The sequence below is a fragment of the Cygnus atratus genome, chromosome 5, assembly GCF_013377495.2.
Source record: "Cygnus atratus isolate AKBS03 ecotype Queensland, Australia chromosome 5, CAtr_DNAZoo_HiC_assembly, whole genome shotgun sequence".
NCBI classification, from domain to species: domain Eukaryota; kingdom Metazoa; phylum Chordata; class Aves; order Anseriformes; family Anatidae; genus Cygnus; species Cygnus atratus.
In genome coordinates, this window is record NC_066366.1 from 40,105,334 (window position 1) to 40,130,354 (window position 25,021).

At 35.7% G+C, this 25,021-nt stretch overlaps 1 protein-coding gene across 1 annotated transcript in view; it reads right to left on the minus strand.

Annotated features, from left to right (window-relative positions):
• SLC25A21 (solute carrier family 25 member 21) overlaps positions 1–25,021 on the minus strand; it is a 253,826-nt gene that overhangs the window by 51,153 nt on the left and 177,652 nt on the right. Inside the window, exon 4 of the mRNA XM_035539338.2 lies at positions 15,477–15,560. Coding sequence (XP_035395231.2) covers positions 15,477–15,560 — 84 coding nt within the window. The remainder of the gene's footprint in view (positions 1–15,476; positions 15,561–25,021) is intronic.

Genomic DNA, 25,021 nt, shown 5'->3' on the forward strand with positions numbered 1-25,021 from the left:
CAGCAGCAAACCCTGAAGGCTAACAGAATCCTTAGCTCATCTGTTTTTCAGTGATGGGCAAGCAGCATCATTTAGATATTTTTGTTGTTGCGCATGCACTTATTTAATGCTTTATAATTATCTTCTTCCTGTGAGAGATTGTCTACTCACAGGTGTTCATCAAGTGGTCTCAGGTGAATCACAGAAGCAGAAGCTTTGGTCATGCATCACTTAAGATGTAGACATCCAAGGTTAGCTGGAATGCTACTGAACATCCCCAGGTTTTATCATTGCTATCTGCAACATTCACTATGACAATGAAAACTCTTTCTAAGATTAAAAACAAGACCTGTCACAAGTGAAAAGAGTTGCAATTTTTAGAAAAAAAAATACTAGGAAAATTTGTGTAATAGATGATGACTAGCCCATACATCTCAAATATTGCCTAAACAATCTTACCTGAATTAAAATTTTAAACAATTTCCATGATATGTAGAAAGGCTTGTTAGACACCTGTTAGCACATTATATGTATACTACTTGTATGACAGAATTATAGATGTCTAAATTCTGCTTTCCATGCTGGATATCTTAAAATCTTGGGCAACTGTAAAATTAAAAATTGTGTAATTTAATATGTTGTCTTAAACACAGGTTTGAGCAACATGACAGAAAAGTTTTAGAAAGGTAGTGCAGAAGAATTTGCTAAATAATCTGTAATTCTGCAGGTCACTAATGAATGTGGAAAAGTGTAGTGTTTATACAGAGCCCACGGCACTGCAGACTATAATGATCACACAGCAGGACAGAAGCAAATTTATGTGCTATGCTCTGAAAGGTAATATGAGCTTCATTTTGAATGAAATGACCTACCCAGCACAGAAGGAATCAAGGAATGTTCTAAGGAGTAGGTAAGCAGCAGCAGTGTGTACTAGTCAAAGATCCTGCATTTCTTTTTTAGGAAAATAGGGTTTAAAATGAATTGTATAATCTAAGCAGTAAGAGCCAGGACCAGAGCACTTTGAGTAATCTGCATTCAAATTTGCTTTTTTTCTCTACTGAAAAATAAATCCCGTTGCTTACATAAACCAAAAAGAACATATTCCAGTTTTCAGATTGTCTTAATCTTACATTGTACTCTTTCAGGACCACTTTGAGAAATTTTTATTCTTCCTATCCTATCTTTGTGTCATCTTCTGGTATGAAACTCTCCTCTTTTTGCTCCTCCAAGAACCACAGCTCCCCAGATTCTATGTCAGATACCTGTTAAGAATGTATTTCTTAGAGGAGGTCTCTTAGTGTTAACTCACAAAACCACAGACATTTCAGTGTATTTCTCCTGCCTGCTCCCTTTTCTATTTTTTTTTTCTTTTGCAGCTTGTATGTTCCTTTTCTTCTTTGTATCTGATTTAGATCATCTTGATGGTAGCACAAAAGACATCATATAGTATGAACAGAGAGCATATATAAATAATGGGAGGGAGTAAATCTTTTTATAATACTACCACTACCTTGAATACGAAACTGGGAGTTTTATGGTAATTATGGGTTGAACTTCAGGGGATTATTTATCAATTAAAAATATGCATATACATTTAAGCAGCCTATGTTATTGTCTATATTATGGTAAGATGACAGTCTTACAATAAATGAGATACATATCTCCCAGAATCAGAGTATCTATTATGTCATTTGAAATAGGAGTTGCTACAGAAAACATACTAAATGGTAGGTAAGCAACTACACAGAATGTTTATGGATGTGGTTAGAATTAACAGCTTAAACTTTAGTACATTCAAAGCTAGCAACAAACAAGGTCTAAAACTTGCATATCTTTGAGCTATGCCCGGTCTTATTTTCTCACATGTACTAGCTTTATTTATGTCCTGGAATATAAAAAGGAAATTCATTATTTTTATGTTGCCAGGAAGGATTTTAATGAATTATAAGTGCTATGGACTCTATGTGAACTTCTCACAAAATTCACATGAAACACAATTCAGACTTTGGACAAGGACAGATGCTTCATAATTTTTTAACACTATCTTCAATCAGAATAACTTCCAGAATAATGTCAACAAGTAAGTAAAGCATAAAAACAGAGCTGTCAAAGTCTGATATAGGAATAACTAAGATCATGAAAAAAAAAAAGATATAAGAACTACTGTATTAATTTTTAACACCTCAAAATGTTACCAATTTTTTAATGCCCTCTGTTTTGATTCTTTCATGTGTGACCTATCAGGTTCTGTGATCAACTGTCTGTAAGGCTCCATGTTTAATCAAACTGTTTGTGTAGGACATAAACATTAAGACATAAGGTAAGATTTATATTAAAATTACTACTTAGGTGTAAAACCATATAGAGTGAGAAATGGGAAACTATTTTAATGACAGCCTTGGGTTCCATTTCTTAAAAAACAAAGAAAATTAAAGGCCTGATACAAAGACCATAAAGTCAACAGCATACTTTCCATTGACTTCAGAAAGATGTGAATCAGGCCCTTAAAGTAGCAACTCATTTAGTACTGACTGCTAAATTTATAGCACTTCTTTATTTTCTCTAAGCATAAGAGCATCCATTCATCACACTGCAGTAACAAAGCCGTAACCTGATATATGACAAATATTACAAGCTCAATGGCTGATGTCCATTACTGACGGGACCTGCTCACCATTTAGAAAAGATTGGCACTGAAGGATTACTGAGCAAACATAGCACCTGAAAAAACTTGCATGCAGGAGTCTGTCATCAGGTGTGTGATCGAGGGCATTATCTGAGAACGCTGGCTCTTTATCTTCAGTTGGAAACTGCTGCAATTGCCAACAGTTCTCAACAAAGAGCTTCCGTCATGGAAGGCTGAGACACCGAGCCAGTCTGGTGATGGTTTACCTTCCCAAGGCTTCATTCCTTTTTATGGATCACCTGAGACCATGCAGCACACCAGTCTCTAATAGCTTAAATAGCAGGACAACCTAGCAAACTGATGACAATCAATGGAAAACCAATCCTTTTCGGTAGAAAGACAAAATTCCAGGCATTCCCTCATGGTAACTGAGAAAGTCTTACTTCTAAAACTGCATTTTCCCAAACCCTTCAACAGGATGCTGAGGGTAACTTTTTTGCAATTGATTCTGAGCATTTTTCAAGGACTGCTAACTCTTCCAGTGTGAAACTGCTCACTAGTCCTTTTTTCATCTTTTACACCATTATAATTCTTCTTGTGAATAACTTAAACCCCTTTACCTTTTTTGTAATGCAACACTAGATAAAATTACTACTATACATTTTCTAAGAAAGCCTATGAAAACTTTATTTGTATAAAAACACTTATTTTTCTTGTTCTGTTGAAGTCTAAAATTCTAGAGGTATAAAAATATTATTACAGCCTTGAGAAATATTTATTATTTACAAATTATTAATATCAGCTGTTGAAATGCTGGTGGAGACATTTTATTTTTCTTAAAATCATAACAATATATTTAATATCCACGGAAGTTTTTGAAATGTAACTGAAGGTTTTGGTTTGCTTTTTATGTACTTTTAAACAAAAAATAATTTTTAAAAGGGATTTTTAATTAAATTACCCATGTATGAAGAAAAGATAAAAAATGAGATGAAATAGTTTAATATGTTGTAAAGTAATAAACATATACAAATCTGAATATTGTGCAAATTTTTTTTTTTTTTGTATTTTCAAAGGTAGAGACATGTTATGCAAGACTACTTTAAAACAAAGGCTCAAATGCATACTAGTTGATATTTTACTTTTAACCACAAAATTGACTCTTTTAAATCACAGTAACAATCAAAAGAATAAATATTACCTATAGGCTAAATGATAATTCATACCAGAGATAGACAACATTTCCAAATAAAAATGGTGTAAAAATAAGATTTTGAAATATCTATGGAATTTTTTGATAAAGTATTTTATGCAAAAGACTATTTGAATTTCTATTTTTACTTGAAGAAATGAGTGGATTTTTTATTTTCATATAAAATGGAGTTTTGGAAATAAAAAAGGTACATTGGTTGAAACTTGACTTTTGTTAAGTCAAGATACAAAATTATTTTATGAGGGACTCAAATAATGAAAAAAATAACTTCTATTAAGAAATGTTTTAGTAGTAAGTAATCTGAGCCCATACCTACATTAGGAAGCATCTGGAGCATAGAAGTATTTCTTCCTGCCATGGAGTTCAACTACTACAGAGAACAATGATTGGATAGTTTTGGCTACCAAATTCCTATGATGAAGAAGTGTCTATTTATTATGGAAAAATCCATGTATCAGATTAAAAGAATGCCTGAAAAATCTTGATGAACCTAGGACACCCATTGCCTAATAGTCAGTGGATACACAAGTTCAGGCAAAGACAAAATATGCAAAAACAAACAAACAGTGAAGGCAAACTGTAAAAAAAAAAAGAAAAAAAAAAGTATTCATAACTGGAGCTGATCTTTCAGTTAGAGTTACTGCCTCATATGCTGCATGAAAGCTTCAGAAATTTACTATGGAGTGTCAGCCTGCTTTCCTGTGAAAGGAACTTTCCATGCTAGATAGAAAGAGAATGCACCAGTACATTTCTGTGCTTATATGCATGGACTCCTGTAAGAAGATGCAGCATGTTACACAAACAGTACTCATGATTTAGGCATTTTTACAATCAATGAAAATTATTTGCACCGCATTAAAGTTATTATTTTATTTATGTGGTAAAAAACAGCTGACTGTGAGTAAAATTGCATAAACAAAGATTGTGAAAGCTAAAAAGCCCACATTGTATGTATTTAGAATTTTATTTTCTTGAGAGAGGCAAATGGCATGACAGTCCAGCAGACTATTTATTTTTCACAGTTTGATTCTCAGAGTCATATGGATTGCAATGTGCCCTGAAATATGAGTTAGCATTATACAGTAAATATACTCTTCTAAAATATTTCCATATGTAATGCTAATTCCTCATTTTACCTTGTTTTATTTAAGATGCATTCCATGGAAAATCTGCACATAACTGTCAAATATTCATAGCTATTTACATTGCCTTTTTGTTTGGAGCTTTTGCATTGATTTAGATGAACAGTTCCTCCTCCATTGTCAAGCATAGATATTCTCAGCAACTAGTTTACTAAATTTCTTTCAGAATGTGAAGCATGGCACACAGAAAGCCTTTAAATTGGGTAAAGAATATTGCAAACAGAAGAGCATTTGGTGATGGTTTTAGAGAGGAATGATCAGTGTACCTAGCACTTACTGCTGCATCAGCAGCTCTACGTCTCAACAGATGGCTGCCAGGGAAAGCTTCTCCTCCTAACAAAGATGTATTTTAAAAGTTTCTCATCAAAATGCTACTCAACTTCCAACATTTAAAAAGAAGCTAAAGTACTTTAGTAGGAAAAAATGGAGGATACCTATATTTTCATTTGCATAATACAAATTTGTTAATAAAAATGCTATAGAAATCTTATAATTAAACTACCCCCAAAACATGAAAATGATGCATATTGAAAAAAAAAAGTCTACGTATTCTAATAGGTGATAGTCTTACATCTTCATTATTTACAGTTAAAATTATGAGCAAATTTATACAGTGTAAAGCACAATTATTCCAGGAGTGAAAATGTTTTATCACTGAATGCAATACTTTTGCATAGAATTTTTGTCTGCATCTTTTAGAGATTAAATACTGGAGGGATTCAAATAAAGCAGAATTATATATAAATAAACAGCTGAGGATTACAGCAATCAGAAGGATTGGCATAAAAGAGAAATAGCTTTATTTTCAGATGTAACAAGTGAAGAAAATTAAGTTAGATGAGGTAAAGACATGCTGATTAGAGAGCAGTATAATTGTGTCATTATAAATAAATATTAAATATAGTAAATATAAACATACTAAATAAATGTTGTCTGATTAGTTAGGTCAAGACGTGAAAAAATTGATCTGGATTTTTTCTTTTTTCCCCTTCAATTTACAACTTACAGACTTCTATTTTAAAAAGAAGGCTTTTGACCTGAAATGCTGCTGCTCATTTTCACATACATGTTTCCTACAACCTAAATAAAAATGCTTTACTTTGCATTTTACGCTGTCTGCCAGGTATTTCCTGTGAACATCCCATCTAAAATCTCTTGGTCCTAGTAACTAATGTCTGTAAAGAAAATCTTGGCAAAACTATAGTTCTAAGCTTCACAAGCAGCCATTTTAAACAGAAAGCTGCTTTAGTTGTGTTGACAATCGCATTTTAAACTGATTCCTTCCAGATGAAAAGATGCTTTTTCAAACAATGTAATAAAAGTGTAAAGTCAGCTGTTCCAAGCATATAAAAGTGATTTATCTGTTCTCTGGTCACTGTTTTTTTCTCTGATACAGTGAAATTTTTCTTTTAAGGAATAGGTTAACAATTAATCGCTACTAGAATCGCAAATCATGGAGAAATAAACAATTTGCCTTTAAAAGAACCTCGACACATAACTGAAATTAATTTTGCATCTGAATGTGCATATGCTATTGTGATTGTGTTTATGAAATGTTAACCATTAATGGCTAGATTTACATAACAGACACACAGTTAATTTTGACAGCTGACTACTGACAATGTCACAATCAGATTTCAGAGCTATTACCTCTGATAAGAAAGAGGGTAGTGCATGGATTTCAGTTTCTTTTATCTACTTGCAGCTGAGCATGACAGCCTTGCATGGGGTTCAGGTTTGAGAAAACTCTGATCCTCTGTCAGGGCTAGAAGCTGTTTCTGCTCTTTTAAAAACAAGTTTAAGTCCTGGCGATTCTGATGGCAGCATATACATGCCATTTCGGAACAAGAAAGTCGTGTAGGGACAGATCGCCCTGAAGCGGCACGATCCAGACGTATGACAACAGAATTCAGCCTCTTAATCTTAAAACAGCAATTCATTAAATCTTCGCTCAGAGGATGTGCAGCCTCGGCTGCGACTACTGTTGGTTGTGTTTCAGTTCCTGACCTGAAAGCTTTTCACTAGCTGAGAATTTTCTTACAGCCCTGGATAAGCCAACAAAGCCCTGCAGATGGGCAACACTCACAGCGTGGGGTGTGTGAGCACTTCACTGCTTTCCGGCCCTAGATGGCCCTCTGCTCAGCATCTCGGCCGCCCACTTTCCGCCCGGAGCCCACCTCTCCGAGTGCCGTGGGCTCGGGGCTTGGCTGCAGCCCCACAGTACGGCCCCATGCAGGGCGAAATTGCCCCTGCCGAGGCCCCAGGGACAAGCTTCTGCTTGAGAACGTCCCAGTCACCGCTGCCAAACACTGCAACCCCTCGTGATGAGCTGCTTTGCTGAAGCAGGGGGCATTCATGGCCATTTTCCCGGTCTACAAAATTTGGCAGTTATGTTCTTCACACTCAGAGAACATAAACATGTTCAGAGAGTACAGTGGTGCAGCACAGTATAATATTTTCCCATACACTAGGCTAACAGGAGTTTTTTAAAAAAGCGAAATTATTACATTGATCTCTTTAAACAAAATTACTAATACGTCTGAATGCAGCAGGAACGTAAATTGGTAAAATGATAAATATTCCTGAACGTTCAAATCATAAGGAATAAAAATTAAAGGTCTGCTGCTATTTTGCTAACTAGAGTAGATAAAGATAGATTGTAAATAACCTTCAGTAGGTATCCCCGTACTACTGTAATCTTATAATGCAGTTATATAATTCCAAACTGAACCCATAGGAACTACTGTTATAAATATAGTAATATAAAGAACTATAATTATGCTGCATTAGTAGAACACACAGACACCCAAGGAATCATAGCTTTCAGATTAAAACAAACTGATGGTGAAAAAATCGGAAACTTAATAAATACAACCTGAACCTTTAAAAAATACAAACCAGACACTTACCAAGTGTAAACTGGCCATTCCAGTGGCCATAGCAAACAGTAACGACTAATGACAGTTAATGTCTGGCCTGTTTATGTCTAAGGTGCTTATAAGATTTATATAATTCTAATGTGTTCTTTTCTGTTCCTATGGGAAATAAATGAACATGCACTTCATCTTTAAAGCAGCTGATTCTCAGAAGTGATTCCCTAAAAGTGTCCTTGTTTACTCTGTTGCCATATATACCAGATCAAATGTTGTAAGTAAAATGTCCGTCCATCAGTAATAAAAATGTGATTGGCCAAATGCTGCCCATAGTTACACCAGTGCAACCTCGTTGTATTTCAGAAAGCTACACACATAAAACTGGGAATAAAAGTTTTTCACATTCCAGAGCCATTTCTTATGTTTTCAAGTGTTAACATATGAAGATGGGGGTAGGGAACCTACAGTGAGGAACAGAGAATTCCTGCCTGAGCAGGATGATGAAAACCTGATGACAGTAACATCACTATAAATGCTGCTGACTATCTGCAGAGAGTGCAGTCCATTGAACAGGGCACCAGTCTTGCAGTCAGGATATCTGGCTACAGGCTTAAAACTGCCACTAGCTCCATGTATGACCTTGGACAAACGACCTCACAAAAGGGATTGCCAAAAGTCTTCAAACCCCTTCTGAATTAGGAGCTTAAATCAAAGAATGCAATTTTGTGTCCAACACACATGTTCCTCAGAGCTCTGATATTAACATGTTACTATGGGGCAAACAAAGTACCCAGTATCAATCTGCTCCATGACAAACATCTGTGTTCATGCTCCTGTCCAGACCTACTCTACTGCCTGGCACCTTAAACCCCAGTATCACCATCTGCATAAATGAGATAATGATACTTCTTTCTTCTGTAGAGAGTTTTGAGACCTAGAGATTAAAAGAGCAGTTTTCATCTTTTTTTTTTTCTTTTTTTTTTTTTTTCTCATGACTGACTACTGTTGCAAAAAGCATCCAGAGTCACTTGGGACAGTTGGCAAAGCTTCACTGGATTATGAACTGGGTAAGTTTTGCCTACTAAGAGACTAAGTAAATGTATGAATATTTTACAAATAGGCATGCATATGCATGCGTACGTGCATTTTAAAACACTATGAGGGATAAGAATTTCCTGACATTTTTGCGGTCTTTACTAGGACATGAGACAAAGTTTAAATATCAAATGAAAATGTTAATTTAATGAAGATAGCACAATACACATCACCTTCACATAACTAAAGATCTCTGCTTTGTGGCCATACTTGATCTAAACCTTTGCAAGCATAATATAAATCACAACCTTAAAGTAAATAATCAGGAAAAATCTGTCAGTTAACTTTTCTGCCTTCCTTGTCTCTAATCTTAAAAGCAGTCTTATAATGATAATTTTAATCAGGACTGTTCCACCATTTAAATTTTATGTCTTGAAACCACAATAGACAACCAAATGAAACTGAAAATAGTAAGACCATGTAAGTATGATATTACACATAGGCCTATATAGAGTAAGGCATGGGGCAAAGTTAGACTAAATGGCATCAAGAACAGCTATGCAGTATATTACTCTGCATGTATACATAGTGGATTATGAAAAAGGAACTCCTGCTAATTACCCAGAAAAATTCTGAAATTTTCATCATGTGGCACCAAGAGGCTGAAGTCTGCTAAGGCATCTTTTTTCTTTTCACTACAGGTCCATGAGCCCCATTCCCCAGAAGGCCACATGAATCCTGTCTTCCAAACCACACCAAGAACTCTTCAGAAGAGTGCAATGGCTGAGAAATGCCATGGCTTGCCTGTAGAGGGGCTGTAATATCAAAGTCTCAACCAGTGGAAGAAATGTTAAAGCAAATGGAGTCCCTCACTTCTGAAAGTAAATGTATAGATTCAACAGTTAATATTTTTAATTATGTACTAAAAGAACTTGTGATTACCCCAGCTATATTTTTCAGGCTCATTTTCCCTGAAAATGCACAAATACTAGATTTCCTAAATTTGAGATTTCTTCTTCAAAGATATGCAAAGCAAGCACAAGGATTCAGGTATTCAAAAATTCAGCTCTAAGACTTTGATTTTTGTCCACAAAAGCCAAGAGATTTTATACAGAGTCACAGTTTAAGTCAACACACTATTCTTCAAAATCTCAGTTATAGTTCTCGTAGGGTGTTACAAAGCTTCAATAATACTTTAAGTTTCAGATGGTATTATTTCGCAGGGGAATGCGATAATTTTTTCAACAGTATGTCACAAAGATGCTGATGCAGCATACTGTGACCCACAAAATAATTGTACATGTGGGATAAAGAGAGGGAAAATTAGTAATATACTATATATTGCTATATATGGTCTACGTGGATTCATCAGGATAGGTTCAGAAAGATATTTTGGCACTGTAGTGCAGCCAGGCCTTGGGCACCCAGCACAACAAAGATGTTGATCTGTTAGAGTGGGTCCAGAGGAGGGCCACAAAGATGATCAAGGGGCTGGAGCACCTCTCCTATGTAGAAAGGCTGAGAGAGCTGGGTCTGTTCAGCCTAAAGAAGAGAAGGCTCCAGAGGAACCTCATTGCAACCTTTCAGTACTTGAAGGGGACTTATAAAAACGATGGGAAGCAACTCTTTGCTCAATCAGATAATGACAGAATGAGGGGGAATGTTTTTAAACTAAAAGAGAGGAGATTTAGATTAGAGGTTAGGAGGAAACTCTTCACTGTAAGGATGGTGAGGCACTGGAACAGGCTGTCCAGAGAGGTTGTGGATGCCCCATCCCTGGAGGTGTTCAAGGCCAGGTTGGATGAGGCCCTGAGCAACCTGATGGCTTCCCTGCCTGTGGCAGTGGGGTTGGAACTAGATGATCTTTGAGGTCCCTTCCAACCCAAGCCACTCTGTGATTCTATGGTTCTATGATTTTAGCAAGACCTGTACAAGTATTATTTGTTTGTAGGTTGACCTGTAGGGCAGACCTGTAGAGCTAGAAAAGAGACAGAACTATGTATAGGTATTTTTGAAGTATGAGTGCTAGCAGACCTTTCTCAGGGTTCACATGGAAGTTACTGTTCCTGTAGTAGTGGGCAACAGGGAAAATGTGCTTTCAGTTTGCTAGATCACAGGTCTTTGAAAGTGCCAGTGCAGGCGGATCTATATGAAGAAACCAGGTTCCCGAACGTAGCAAGTGAGCATGGGTCCAAGTTCACTTCTGCTCTCCTGGTGCTAAAAAGAAATCAAAGAGTGGGGTAGATAGCTGTGGGAGCAAATAACATCTTAATCTGCCACTTTTGCTTGCCTCAGAGCACTTAAGTCAGAGCCTAAGTCTGGTCTTTTGATACCAGAGGAATTTATGCCTCCAGTAAGTGGAAATGAATCTCTGCTTCGTAGCTGCTAGCTGGGAAAAGGGATTTTTGGCATGACTGACCATGTCACACTTCCCCGGTCGGCAATTTCATTGAAGGATTCATGCACAAGGTAGCCAAGTATTTGTATCTTGTATAACATTTATTTGGCAGCCTTTTGATAAGTCTCCTCAGCCCAGCTGGAAGAGCACACATCCAGCTGGGCCCCAGGAATGGGTGGTGATGACTGCTGGTGAGTGCCAGAGGCTGAAGCTTGCCTGCAGGGCTGGCAATCCTGCAAGTCTCCTTTCCTGACTTGTTGGCAATCAGAAGCAGCAGAGCATCATCTGCAGCTAGCTGGGAGAGCCAGGTCTCAAGAGCACTGCTGTAGTCTTTCAGGCACTTGTCACCATGATAGACAGCCAAGGGATAGAGGCAGGACAAAGGAGAGTGCTAGCAAATTCCTTAATCAACAAATGATCACTGTTATCACATAAGCCAGGAACCCTCCAGCTTCTGCACATTTGCTGACAACTCAGCATTCATCCAGCTCCTGCTTAGCCTTGGCTGTTCTCCCACCTACTCCACCCATAGCTGACAAGTTTTGTGCAGCTTTAAGGCCTAATCCTACTAATGTATGAGTCAGGGTGCTGCTTATTAAAAGAAAGGTGTGTGGTCATACAGGCAGGCATTTATAGGTATAAGAGTGGGGTATGAGAGTATGAGGCAACGCTGAGAAGAAGACAGAAATAGTTATAAAGCTTATTGGGCTTTTTTATTAGGAGGTAATTGTTCCTTCCCAAACCAAATTCAGCATTAATAATCAAATAACCCAGCAGAAGTAATGAGGTCTCAAATGATCAATGACTATTGTGTTTTGTATTTTCCCAGGACCATCTAGGTCTAAGAAAAGCTAACAGCCCTTTAAACTGTACCTTTCTCAAATGTTGAGTTTCAAAACTGGAAACCAGGACACTGCTACACTTTCTGTTTCAGGCAAGCTAACCAATGAATGAGAAAGTAACAAGCACTTGACTGGGTGCCTATCCAAAAAGCCAACTGTAAGCCAGAACATTTATTGTTAAAATAATGAGCCCATGAAAATCTAAGTTTATATGAAAAAAGTTGTTTACAGACCCAAAATAACAGCATCCATCTAAAATGGTGGATGCAACTCTAAATTAAGATAGTGCAGATGGACATAATTTCCATTCTTAATATGAGACAACGCCACGTGTCTTTAATATAAATGCAACATATACATTCAGCTAGACTGTCGGTTTATTCTGACATTTCATATTCAAACCTAAGTCGTTATCAAAGAAGTGAGTGATTACAAATGCAGTGAAAATGGCAACAATGCAAACATTGGTCAACAAACATGATCAACCCCTTAGAACCTCTAAGAACCTTTTAGGTCCTTATTTGTAGGACCTAAAAAGAATGAAAAGCTTTCTCTGTTAATGGTTTCAGGTAATCCTCTATCCAAACATTTTCCCCAATAAACATCAGATTATTTTTATGTTAGCTGTAAAGCTGTCACTCCTCAATAAACAGATATACTCCTGGTGGTTTTACCTCTGCTGTTGAAGATCTGTCAATACATGCAGCATCTCATAAGTGAAACCAGAGAAATTCAGATGCAAGGTTCCTAACAAATACTGCTAAACAAAGGCTGGTCACCACAGAAGAGGATTCACAGAGCTGCAGTCCCTGTGCAATTGGCAGTGACTGGAAGGTTTCAGCACAAGTCTGCAAAAGCCCTGAAGTGGATACTCCTAACTCCATTTAATAGACAGCTATGTCACCTCCAATGCTATGCTAGACTGACCCTTCCTTTAGTGAGTCTCACTTAAATTTTATGTTTGGTGGCTCCTGTTTTCTTGTAAGACAAGAAAAAGAGTTCAAGGGATGGATCCTTCTTTGAAGATTTTAATTCCCTGTGGAGAAAATTTATTTCCATCTAAAGAACTCTTCAAAGTTTGGGAGCTGGGGGAAGGGAGCTTTTGTAGAGGTTTTTTATTTTTTCCTGTATTTTTTGTTTAAGAAACTTTTAATATTTTGGTGAAGATAAAGGAGACCTCATATTCTTTGAAAAGGACAGAATTCTATTAGTGGAAATATTTTATCTGCAATTCTCCTTATAACAGAGAGAATATCAGAGGGATGGTTAAAGAAATCCTGGCCACCATTTCCAATGAAGCAGTTTGTCACGAAATCACTAGATTGTTACTATAATGCTGCAGTAACATAATACTGGTCAATCTTCAGTAAGAGAGATTGCAGCAAATTAAACTTTTGCATATATGTTAATAAACATGATAAGTACTTATTAGGTCAATCCCACAAATTTACTCTTCATATAACCTGAACAAGGTCAAAAAATTAAGGCATTAGACATATCTTATCTGTCTGAACTGGGCTTGGACATCCTAGCTCGCCATAGTTGCTACTATTGAAAATGTTACTACAGAAGAGCATAAGCACTATTCTCAGATGTAAATATTTTCAGGTGCAGGCCATTAGTAACATTTCTTTTTCTGACATGTTCCCTTATTTCATGAATTTGTTTTGTGATAAACTTAACGTGAAGTCACATATGGCAGTAGGCAACTCTGAGTGCTGGAGAGAGGTGCATAAATCCCTTACATAGTCAGTATAAACAGAATTGGATCTCTCTGAAAATCAGTATAAAAATGCTGAAGGGGATTTTATTTGGGGCTAGCCAATATGCAATAAACATGGGGCATGAAAGAATTTCTTTTACCCTTCTCCCAGTTCACACACCTGAATCTGGACACTTCATATATTGTTTTTATTTGCTTGGTATCTAAATATGAAGCCCTTTCTTGGTGCTCTATTCTGCATATTTTTGTGATCACCCAAGGAGAGGTTCAAGAATTAAATTCAAAATAATTCAATTTAGGTTCAAGATTTCCACTAACTTAAAGATTTCGCAGTCATCTCCCTTGTTTCCCCCAAAGTCTCATAATCAGCAAGCTTCAGAAATGGGACAATTTGCACAGGTGGGAATAACAGACTCAAGGATTCAGAGAAGTTTGTTAGGATTAGTTGATTACTTTTGTTTATTTTTAGCCAAAGTTTAAGATTATATTGTATCTGAGATTCTCCTCCTTTTTCCCTTGTGCTTACAACTGATGACTGTTTTAATGCGACATTCTGTTTCTAACTGACAAATACTGCCGATAACGGCAAACGTGACAACTTCCTCTCTTTGCAACTTTAGTGAAACATCTCTACATCTCTCTTTACTTTAGCAATTCAAACTACCTAGTTCTATATCTGTGTACTTTTATGTAAGGTAGTTTAGCTAAATCTCACTACAAGAAACAATATTGGTCTAGTTCTTTTCACTGCTGGCCTCTCCTATGTTTTACCGGTACAACTTGTGGACACAAGAAGTCTGATCCCTGTTGCACTTCTGCTGCTTCCATATGTGGCATCTATGCACAATTCCATTTTGATCAATATATGGACAAAATACTGGTTGCTGTTGCATTTACAAAGTTGTTATGAAAAGCTTGTCAGCTATTCAAAACTGGCATTGACTAATTAGAGTTACCTTGATTAAAGGCTAGCTCCCAAAGAGCTCCTGTGGATAACAGGCTTAACTTTAAGCATGTGATCAGTCCCATTACATTCACTAGCTTTAACAGGACTGAACATAAAATTAAGCATGTATTTAAATGCCTCTCTGGATCACAGCCCAAGTCCCTTAGAAGAGCTCTGGCTCAGAACGGTGTAACCTTCTAAAGGTTCAGGTGACTAAGAACCATAAATCCTTTTCCACATTCTGTCAAATTGAAAAGTTGTGTAATTTTACTCACACAGGTCTTGGAAACATTGCCTACCACAGCTAACTGGGAATGCCAGTTCATCAGAGGTTGGAAACAAGTACTCCACTGAACTCAGGCTCAGACTGAGCTCATTCAGAAAACAAGATAAAATAACCAAGATACTGAACTGCACTGATGTGGCCATCCCGCTGCCAGTACAGAGGCAGAGTTTGCCCAAGTATCTCTGCACAGCTGTGTATCACAGTTTTTTAAACATATCCTAATAGCAAAATTTGGTATTGTGAGTGTGAGTAATGTTAGGACTTTGCAAATTGTGCTCGTTATGTAAGACTAAATGTTTGCCAAATTCTGGCAATTGCATAAAGGGTGGAATATAAAGAGGATCTAATGTCGGAAAATAGGTGATTAAAAAAGGTCACATAAAATTGACAATTTTAAAAACATATACTCTTACCCTTCTCTCTGGAAAATAGTCCTAAAAGAGTCCCCCAGGCTCTTGTAACTGGTCGGATCAGTTTTCCCTCTTTGAATTTGGAACCTAAAAAAAAAATACAATTTACATCACAGCATGAGAAGTTAGGGATTTTAAGTTACTTTTAACTTTCCAATTATTATATAAAAGAAGTTTTAAAGGTTATTTAATGTATCTGATTCATTATTATATACTGTTCCTGATATACTTATTAACACTGTTTTCATAGAAGCTGTTAAACTAAGGAAAAATAGAGCTTTAGTAGTAACTTTTTTTTTGTAGTTTATGGAACTCACAGTATAACTATCACCTTTGACATTTACACCTCTTTCTAGTTGTTTGAAAAATAAGCTGTTAACCCTGTGCCTGATCCAAAGCCCATTGAAATTAATGGGAGTCTTTGAATCAGACCCTGTTTTTGAAAATCTGAAACGGAATACTGTCATGTGTTTCACTATGAAATTAATCCACTGTACAGTTTTGTTCTTTTTATATCTGATGCAATTACAATAAAATCAACCAGGGACATGACCAGAAATTACAGCATCATTCATTTTTTGTAATTTATTAATAAGATGAACAATGAAACAAAGCAATGAATTCTTTTAATTCTTTTAATTAAAACCTTGTTTTCTCTCTTCATATTCTGACAGTGATAAAGATTTCAACAGAAAGGCCTTGAAAGGAAAATCAAGATTATGATTTAAGACTGTAAACATCTTATTATTTACAATTTCTGTATTTGTTAAACAGTAAGTTTAACAAACTATATTATTTTATTCAATACCCCAGTCAGATTATCCTACTTCTTGTATAGCATGGAGAAATTTTGAAAGCCTTTTTTTTTGAAAAAAAAAAAGAAAAAAAAAAAAGAACACTGATATTAGCAAATCCAATCTACAAGAAGTCTTTATCAGTCAATCAATAAGCTGGCTTTATCACTAAGTACAATACAAATTCTACACAGCAAAAAAATAGTTTCAAAGAATAACTGACATAATCAAGAAACTCATACACCACAGGTACAGGGCAAAACAAATATATGCATATATGGCTTCTTAAAATCTGAATTTTCAACAAGTACTAACCACTGCTCCTCTAGGAAACATCTATTGTTACTTACTCTGATTATTACACCGAATCTCATTAATATGTGAAGGTATAACGGTATTTTTAACTCAGTGTTAAACAGCAGTGTTTTCTTTTTCACGAGAATTTAGTAGAAACAAATCAAGATTTCTACTGGAACAAAAGGCATTTATCATAATGAACATCAGTATTTCCTAAACTGTGTTCTGTGCTAACACATCTAATGTTTTATTCACTTCGAGGAAAAAAAAAATCCAGTGATGTAATACAATTCTTTAGGCACTTATGAAGGCAAGCCCACACCTTTTTTGAAAACAGTTAGAAGGAAACACTGAGCCCCTCCATAGTCCTAATAAAAGTAGTTCAGGCACATCTGGGATCTCTATCTGGGGTAACCTCTTTTATTAGCAGGAAAACTTGCTGCCAAGTTGGCAGAGAAGAGAATGCTATTCAACAGGCTTACACTCAAATAAGAGCTGATGCATAACATTTTGTCTGAAAAGAACCCTGGGGAAAGCTAATAGTTGAAAATGTCTCAATGCCATTGCACAAGTCCAACAGAAATACCAGCTACAGAAACTTTTACATTGAGGTAATCAAGCAATCAACATTATAATAGAAAGTAGATTCTAATCAAATATTGATATATATAAAACTTGATTATTTATACCTCTCAGTTCAAAAACAAAAATAGTCTTTATGTTTTTTAAAGAAGAACAACAAAAAAATTCTTTCAAAAACTCACCAGCAAATTACTTTTTCTCAAGTATTTCAAAAGTAAAGCTTTCTTAACCCGAACTCTTTTTCTCAAGTTTCAAGATTTGGCCCACTTGTAAACTCAGAACAAAGCTTTACTGTTTCAAAACATCCTCAGAATAACGTGCCTTCCCTCTCTCTCACCTTACAAATCCTCAAGCTTATCCTACTAGCACATGTGCAAGGTTCCCAGCTAATCCGCGCATGCACAACTGTTGGTAGAACTGAGGCATTAATCACAGTCTCACTGTGCATCTCAACAACACAATGAAGGTATGTTACTTAATTTTGATTTACAATTACAGTCTGTCAACTTCTCAACTGAATTTAAATAATTAACTAAAGTACGTCTTTGATAGCAATAATGAAAATCATAGCAAAAGACAATAATACAATAAACAATTTCATTGTTTCAGATGAAAAGACACGAGGACTACTTCTTGCTAAAAAAAGTTAAAGTTGCTTTTTTTTTTTAATTTTAATGTAGATAAGATTCTAGTATTAAATGAGTCTATTTGTAACACTGAGTCACACAAGTAACATATTCCTTCCTTTAGGGTTTTTGGATCCATTCCTTCCCTAGTAAATCTTTTTTATAGCTTTAACAGTGATCCTAAAATACATGCCAATTATGTGTTTCAACCTAGATCTGCGAATTGGGTTCTTTGATTCAGAATTGCTTGCCTCAATAAAATCATGTGTAACTTTTTAATGAACTAGCTAATTGATCACCAGCACTTGTTATAAGAAGCTCAAGGAAGAGCTGAAAAAATGTTTGGTTTTCTGGAGGCAGCAGCAGCCTGTGTTGGTAATCTTAATAATCCAAAAGAGTGAAAGCATTCACTTCAGTAAACAACCTGGTCTGTTTTTAATGATTGTTTAGAGGAATGAACACAACTGGGGGATACGTAATGGCTTTCTCTGCTTCCAATCCATTTCCTTCTAAAAGCATTATAAAACCCCTGAATTTCATGCATTTTTGGGAGCTGGATGCCTGCCTTGCAAGGTATTAGCTTTGCTAGAACAAAAAAAGATAAACTCACCTATAAATATAATCAGAGCGTTAACTTCTGACCTAATTTATTATTCTGATGTCTGAAAAGAATCATGTGCAGTCAGCAATCAGAGACATGTTGAATGGACAGGGAGGCAGATCAGCCACTGTATGCTCCAACACTGTAAACATTTACTGAGAGCTTGATTGCCCTAGAAATTATCATTAGATAACTTTCTTTCTTATTTTTCTGCTTCTTGGCTGTCTGGCGTGGCCAAAATGCTGTGATGTGTGTTCCCACCTTGGGCCTGCTGGCAGAACCATTGGGCCACGTGTTGGTGCCCCGGTAATCTCCTCCTGCTTGGGGCCTGCTGCCTTCCCTTTCTCGCTGCTCCCACCTCCAGCTCCTGATGCCACTGGGGACCTCGCAATCTCCCTTTGGGGCCATAGCAACATGCCGTGAGACTTGGCCTTTATGCCTTCTTTGACTGAACACCACCTTGTAGTAGCTTTGTTTGATACCAAAGTGTCCTGATATTATTTTAAAAAAGAACATCAATGTCTTTCCCTGTTCAAACCAAAAGAGACATGGCTGGGATCTCAAAAAGTGGAAATCATGTAAAATAATTTGAGGTCTTGGGGTCTGTTCAAAATGCAACGTCTGCATTGAAAACTATGATCTAAACCCAAGAAAATATTCTAACTCATCCACATTATTCAGCATTATGACTACCACTTGTGAAATGAATAAACCCAAATTATTTTGTACATCACAAGAAAGAGCATTTGATGGTTATTACAGTGCTTGGTCAATAACTCTCAACATGCTGAGCCTGAAATCCCACAATGCAGATGCTTGACTACTTTCATCAGTACTCTGAGCAACTTACCCTTTAACAAGTGACACTTCATATTTTGAAACGACTCTGCTGTACTCTGCTGTACACTTTGTGTACTCTGCTGTACACAAAGGTACATATCTATTTACAATGCCTAACTTAAAGTTCTTTTGGGTTTTATAATGGCCAGTATTTTATGCTGAGTTTAACAAAATCCTCATTATACAGGAAGCTTTCCTGCAAAAACACCCTGTTGCAGAAGTCCTTTAAAGTCTTTTCTAACACTATATCTATAGGAGTACATGGAGATGTGTGTGCTTTCTGATATATATATATATGTGTATATAATATATATTTTTTCTCTCCCTCTCTCATTTGCTAATTTTTTTGTTCATGTTTGCTGAAGATCTCATCAAAAGTGTCCTGTGGATTTTGCCACTACAGTATATACCCATGTAGTGTTTACACTCTGTTCATTGCAATGTTACGTAGCAGTCCTCCCCCTTTTATTTAATGCTCTGGGTTGAATAAAGATGTCAAATTCATGCTGAAATTCTTTTAGTTACCTTAAAATCTAAAAGGAAGAAACCACTATTTTCATATCTATGTTCAAGTAGGTAGTGAGCAGCTAAATCACAGCTATGTAGAACAACCACAATGTGATGTGCAGCGGGCTCACCAAATTCTGTGATGTGGACCAGACTCGCCACTGGGATTACAAAGCCCATACCCTCATTCATAAATTCCAGAATTTCTCGGTGCATTTGTACAGTACTGCTGACTAGTTCCTCAACCACAAAGCTCAGAGGGAAAGAAAAACATTGACTCAGAGAACCAGACTTTACACCATGTCACAGTGCTTCCAATAAGTGGCAGTCTTAGATGTTTTTTCCTTCTTCTCACATCTTGTTAGGATTTTATCATATGTTCTACTCTATTTTGAATAAAGCTCCTAACATTCCCCCATGATTGGGACCAAAGCAAATAATCTCAGTTACTGAGCTCTTCATATAATATAAAGAAGAGAGAAGAGTTATGTGGCATAACAACAAAACAAATTATCTGTGCAATGTTAAACTTAAAACAACTTTTAAACAAATATACAGCCTTCTGAAAGCTGAAAACTTTTATAGTCTTCCTAAACTTCCAATAATTCCCATGATTCCAGACACACCTCTGTAGTTAGTCCTACTAGCATAACTTGATCAAGAATGTATAGCCTGAAGCTTTATATCAATATACATCATCTAACAGTTCATGTCCATAATAAAAAATAGCTGCTTTATAATATAAAAAGATTTCAATTTGCTAACTTAAACATTTATTCAGGTGCTACTACTGGTTAAGGCTATTTACTGATGCTCAGATTTCATGCAAAACTTTGCACTGCAAAGCAGACCTTGATAATATATTTTATTTTTTTTGGCTCAAGTTCTTTGAGTTGCTTATGTTTCTTACAGGCTAATAACTAAATTGAGAGTATAATTCTGTCACTTATTTTAACAGTAAATCATATGAGTTGTTGAAGAACTGAATGTAAAATTTCAAAACAAAAAATCTAATTATTTAAAGACAAAGATATAAATTATGCTAGTATAAGGGTCATATTTTAAGTATTATAGTATTGCTATGATGATAATTTAACTGCAAAAAACATAATAATATTATAAAGTTGTAACATAGAGAACAGGCAAAGAACAGAACTTATTCCTGTCATTGTGTTTAGCAGATATAGATTTGCTTCCATCTAACTACAGAATTTATCACCTGCTTTCATACAGTTTGTGTTTATTTTACAAGTAATAAATCAGAATCATTGCTAGAGAATTATTACAAAACTGATTTCAAAATTCATCTAAATGGAAATTTTATTCACTTTGTTGGAATTCGTGATGTTATTTATTTTGTTTACCACTATGACTTTTGAAGGAACTTTTTTTTTTTTTTTTGCAGAAAAAAGAAAATAATAGTAACAATGAAAATAATTGTAAAGATACCCTGAAAACTCAAAATTCTTTGCAGAGATGACTTTTATGTGAGTCTGAATGTCTACTATCAGATATGAAGTTCATATAAAAAATTACCAAACACAAATTGATGAATTTTCACAGTTACTGAATTATTTAGCAAATATTGCAACTCATAAATTCATCCATTCCACACCTGACCTGTGTCTTATTGCAATCCCAATCTATTCTTCTATCCTCTTCATATGTGATTGGTTAACAAGCAATTTTCACTTTGTCTGTTATAAAAAATTCTCAGCAACTGCTGTGAAATCCAGGTAGGGCAAAAGAGGAAACATTGCCAGTGTATGAGAAAGACAGTAACTCCTACTTACATCTGAAAGAGTACATTCACAGTAAAAGTTAGAGCTAGATAAACAAAGGATATAGCAATTTAGAGCAGAACTTAGATGGAACAGATTGCCTATTCTGATCAAAATTTGAATCCAGTAAGATCGTCATCAGTTGCCACCTCCCTTTAAGTTAACTAAAAGCAATTTATCAAAGCTCTCATAAAGCAATTGGTCCAAACTCTCATTGGTTTACAACCTTGGATCTCCTCCATTCTGTTCGATTAGGAACCTATTCTGGTAAAACTACTTGTGTTGAAGACAGCATCCATGAAACAAAAAGAAGGTCCCCCCAGCTTCCTGACAAGGCACCAGAAGAAAGATGTGATTATTCACTGACTTGATAGTGAAGAGATATGGATTATAGTTTCTATTCCTCAGATTATTCCTGTGTTTTACAACTGCAAACTGCTGCCGATAGAGAAGCATCATCTCCATCACTCTATTTTGCTTTCAGCATGAATGATAAGAACTTCCCATGTGTGGGCTCACTCCCAGCATATACAATTTTGAAAATATTTTCCCTGAATGAACTACATCACTGAATAGAGAAACAGCAAAGGCCTAAACACAGCAAAATGATTTAGGTGGTTCACTGATATTATCAGCCAGTTCTCTGAATATGAGACTTACTCCTAGAACAGACAAAAGTATACTGATCAGAAAATAGAATAATCTTTCCTGTATTTCCTATTATTTTTAAGGATGACTTTCCCCCATCTTATACTTTAGTGTTCTAGCACATAGTTCCACCAAAAATATCAGTGGGAAAAATAAAGTGGCACTACATATATTCCTGGAGTGTAATAATGTGTAATAATGCATTTTAGAAATAAAAGCTGTATTTTGTCAGTTACTAATGAAGAACTATTAACTTTTCCATTATCCACAGGGGACAAAACATAAAGCAGCTACAATGGCAGAAAAATAAATAAATAAAAAAAATCCTTTATGTATAGCTTTAGACAAGAGCATTTAGCAAAAACAAACTTGGCAAGAAGCACGTACGGCAGTTACAGAACCTATGTAATTGTTTCATGAAAATCTCCTCTGGTAATTTTCTTAAAGTACAGTAAAAATAACTAGTTATAGCAGTCAAATACAAATAATTTAATGTCTTCCTGAGAAACAAACACGGCAGAAACTAAGTTCAAACCATAAATACTTTTAATAATCTAATTCCATCGATGCACGCGTGTATGTGGAGGAAAGTTCAAAACAACAAACAAAAAGTAATTTACTGAAAACTACCATTCCCTTATTCCACAGGAATGAAAGATTAAATGAAGGACAATCTTAAAAGCTGGTCAGAGAAATATCATGCAAACTGATAGCTATGATTTTGCAAACCATATGCTATTTCTAGTTACGTTGTGCAAATTTGCTTTTATTTGATGGATTAAAATATTGAGAACACTGTCAGTGCTCCGTGCTGACCAAGGAACAGAAAACCCTTGTATTGTTCACCTAAGCTTGGCACTGGAAGTGCAAACATGATATGTGCCTTGGCACTGGAGGATGAAGCCTTCAGACCCAGTTTATTTCTGAATGCAGTATATTATATATTCAAAGAAAACTTTGCTATCTTATTCTTACATTCTATTCTGACATCCTGGCATCTTTCTTAGTGAGGTGAACCTATAGAAAGGGACTCAGAGCAGGTGTCCTCTCTGCCTATTGCACATGCACACCAAGCTTTAACTTCCAGCTTCCAAGCTCTGTGTTTCTGGGTGCCAGATACAACTGCGGGCTTTCAGCTTCTACAAGGTCCCTGCGAGTACCAGCCTTTCTTCACAGTTATGGACCTGGAAACAGCACACACTGTTATTATCCTTTAGAAGTTACTCTAATGTTCTATCTGAAAAGCCTATCTGGAATTTCTGCTGGAGCAGGGACAGCTCTCCAGTGTTGAGGATATACAAATGAATGTATAATTTTGTCCTCAAAACTATTTTGGCTGCCTGGATACAACTTCTATGACAACAGTGATGACCTTAGACAGATACTTATATCTGAAGGATTACACAATATCTTAGGTGTGATCTTATGATCTTACGAAAGTAAGATTGGCTAGGAAGTGACAACTGTAAAAGGAGTAGGTAAATTTAAACACTGCCTGTGCTTTTTGTCTACATTATCTTGTGTATAAAATGCTTAGCTATTAGTGAATCTGCAGAAAGTAGAAATAGCAAAAACAGTATTTTGTTTTTAAGAGTGATGGTTTATTTCTGAAAACTCTTGTAATCTGTATTTTCTAAGTAAAAACAACCATCCCAAAATCTATGGATGTTTTTGCCCCTTATCTAAACAGGACAAACATTGAAAATGACAGCATGAGGAATAATTTTTCATTGTCAGAGATGATGAAGTTATTTTTTTAAGATTTTACATATGGGTAGTTACTGATGGCCTAATACATCAACAGAAGTCTGGCTTTCATTAGTTTTGGATAGTCTTGTATGTTTTTCTTCAAAACTGCTTATAGAAAAACAACAGACAAAGTGATGAGGAATACAAATTAATGACTAGAAGAGATTTCACAAGAAGGCAGATATTAGATTATATTACATAAAGGCTCCAGCATCCAGTCCCAATTCAGGGAAAAATGAGAATGTGGTTTGGCTGATTTCTGTTTATAACATGTGTCTGATTAAAAAATGTCCAGTTTCTTATCTTAGTTGAAACGCTATTACAAAAATGTATATCCTTTCTTGACCTCTCTCTGTTGGATTAGTCAAATCCAATAGAGCCATTCTCATGCCTTGTGCCATTACCATCAATGAGCCTTATTGATGCCTTGATGAGCATTATTGAGCCTGTGCAAATTAGAGCCTTCAAAAAATTTAAATGTGAATATGAAAAATTCATTTATCGGTTAAATTTGTTATGATATCAATGATACCAAATAAGATGAATGATTTTGCTGCTTATAAAAAGTAAGGTTATTCTCTATTACTTCAAAAAGATACAAAGGCAAATCTTCATGCAGCTTTGTAAAATAAAACATATCTGATAAGCCATAGGAATGTTTCAAATGAATAATTACTGTTGGTTATTACTAACCAATAACTTAAATACAAATAGTAATCATTATTCAAAAATGCTTCCAGTTTAAATATTGAAATAGGAAAATTTATATCCCACAGGGAAAAGACACTTTTTTCGTCAACAATTCCTATAGACGGGGCCAAGAATTTCTACATTTTTTTTTTTTTAACAAAGCTTTGATTTCAGTTTCCCCTCTGGTAATCACACAGAACTTTTCTTTCTGAGTAGGCAGGAAAATTGTTGCGGCTTTCAGACGAGAAGATTTGAGGGGAGGTCTTTTTGAAGGGTTGTTCAATTCATTTCAGGACTCATTAGCATCTTAAGTTCTTCGATGAGAGGAATCCCAACACAGTTTAGTGTATTCTGACTTTTCTTTTTTTTGTATTAAAAAGATTTAGCACCAAAAAATTTGCAAAACACAACAAAATATACATTACACTTTTTC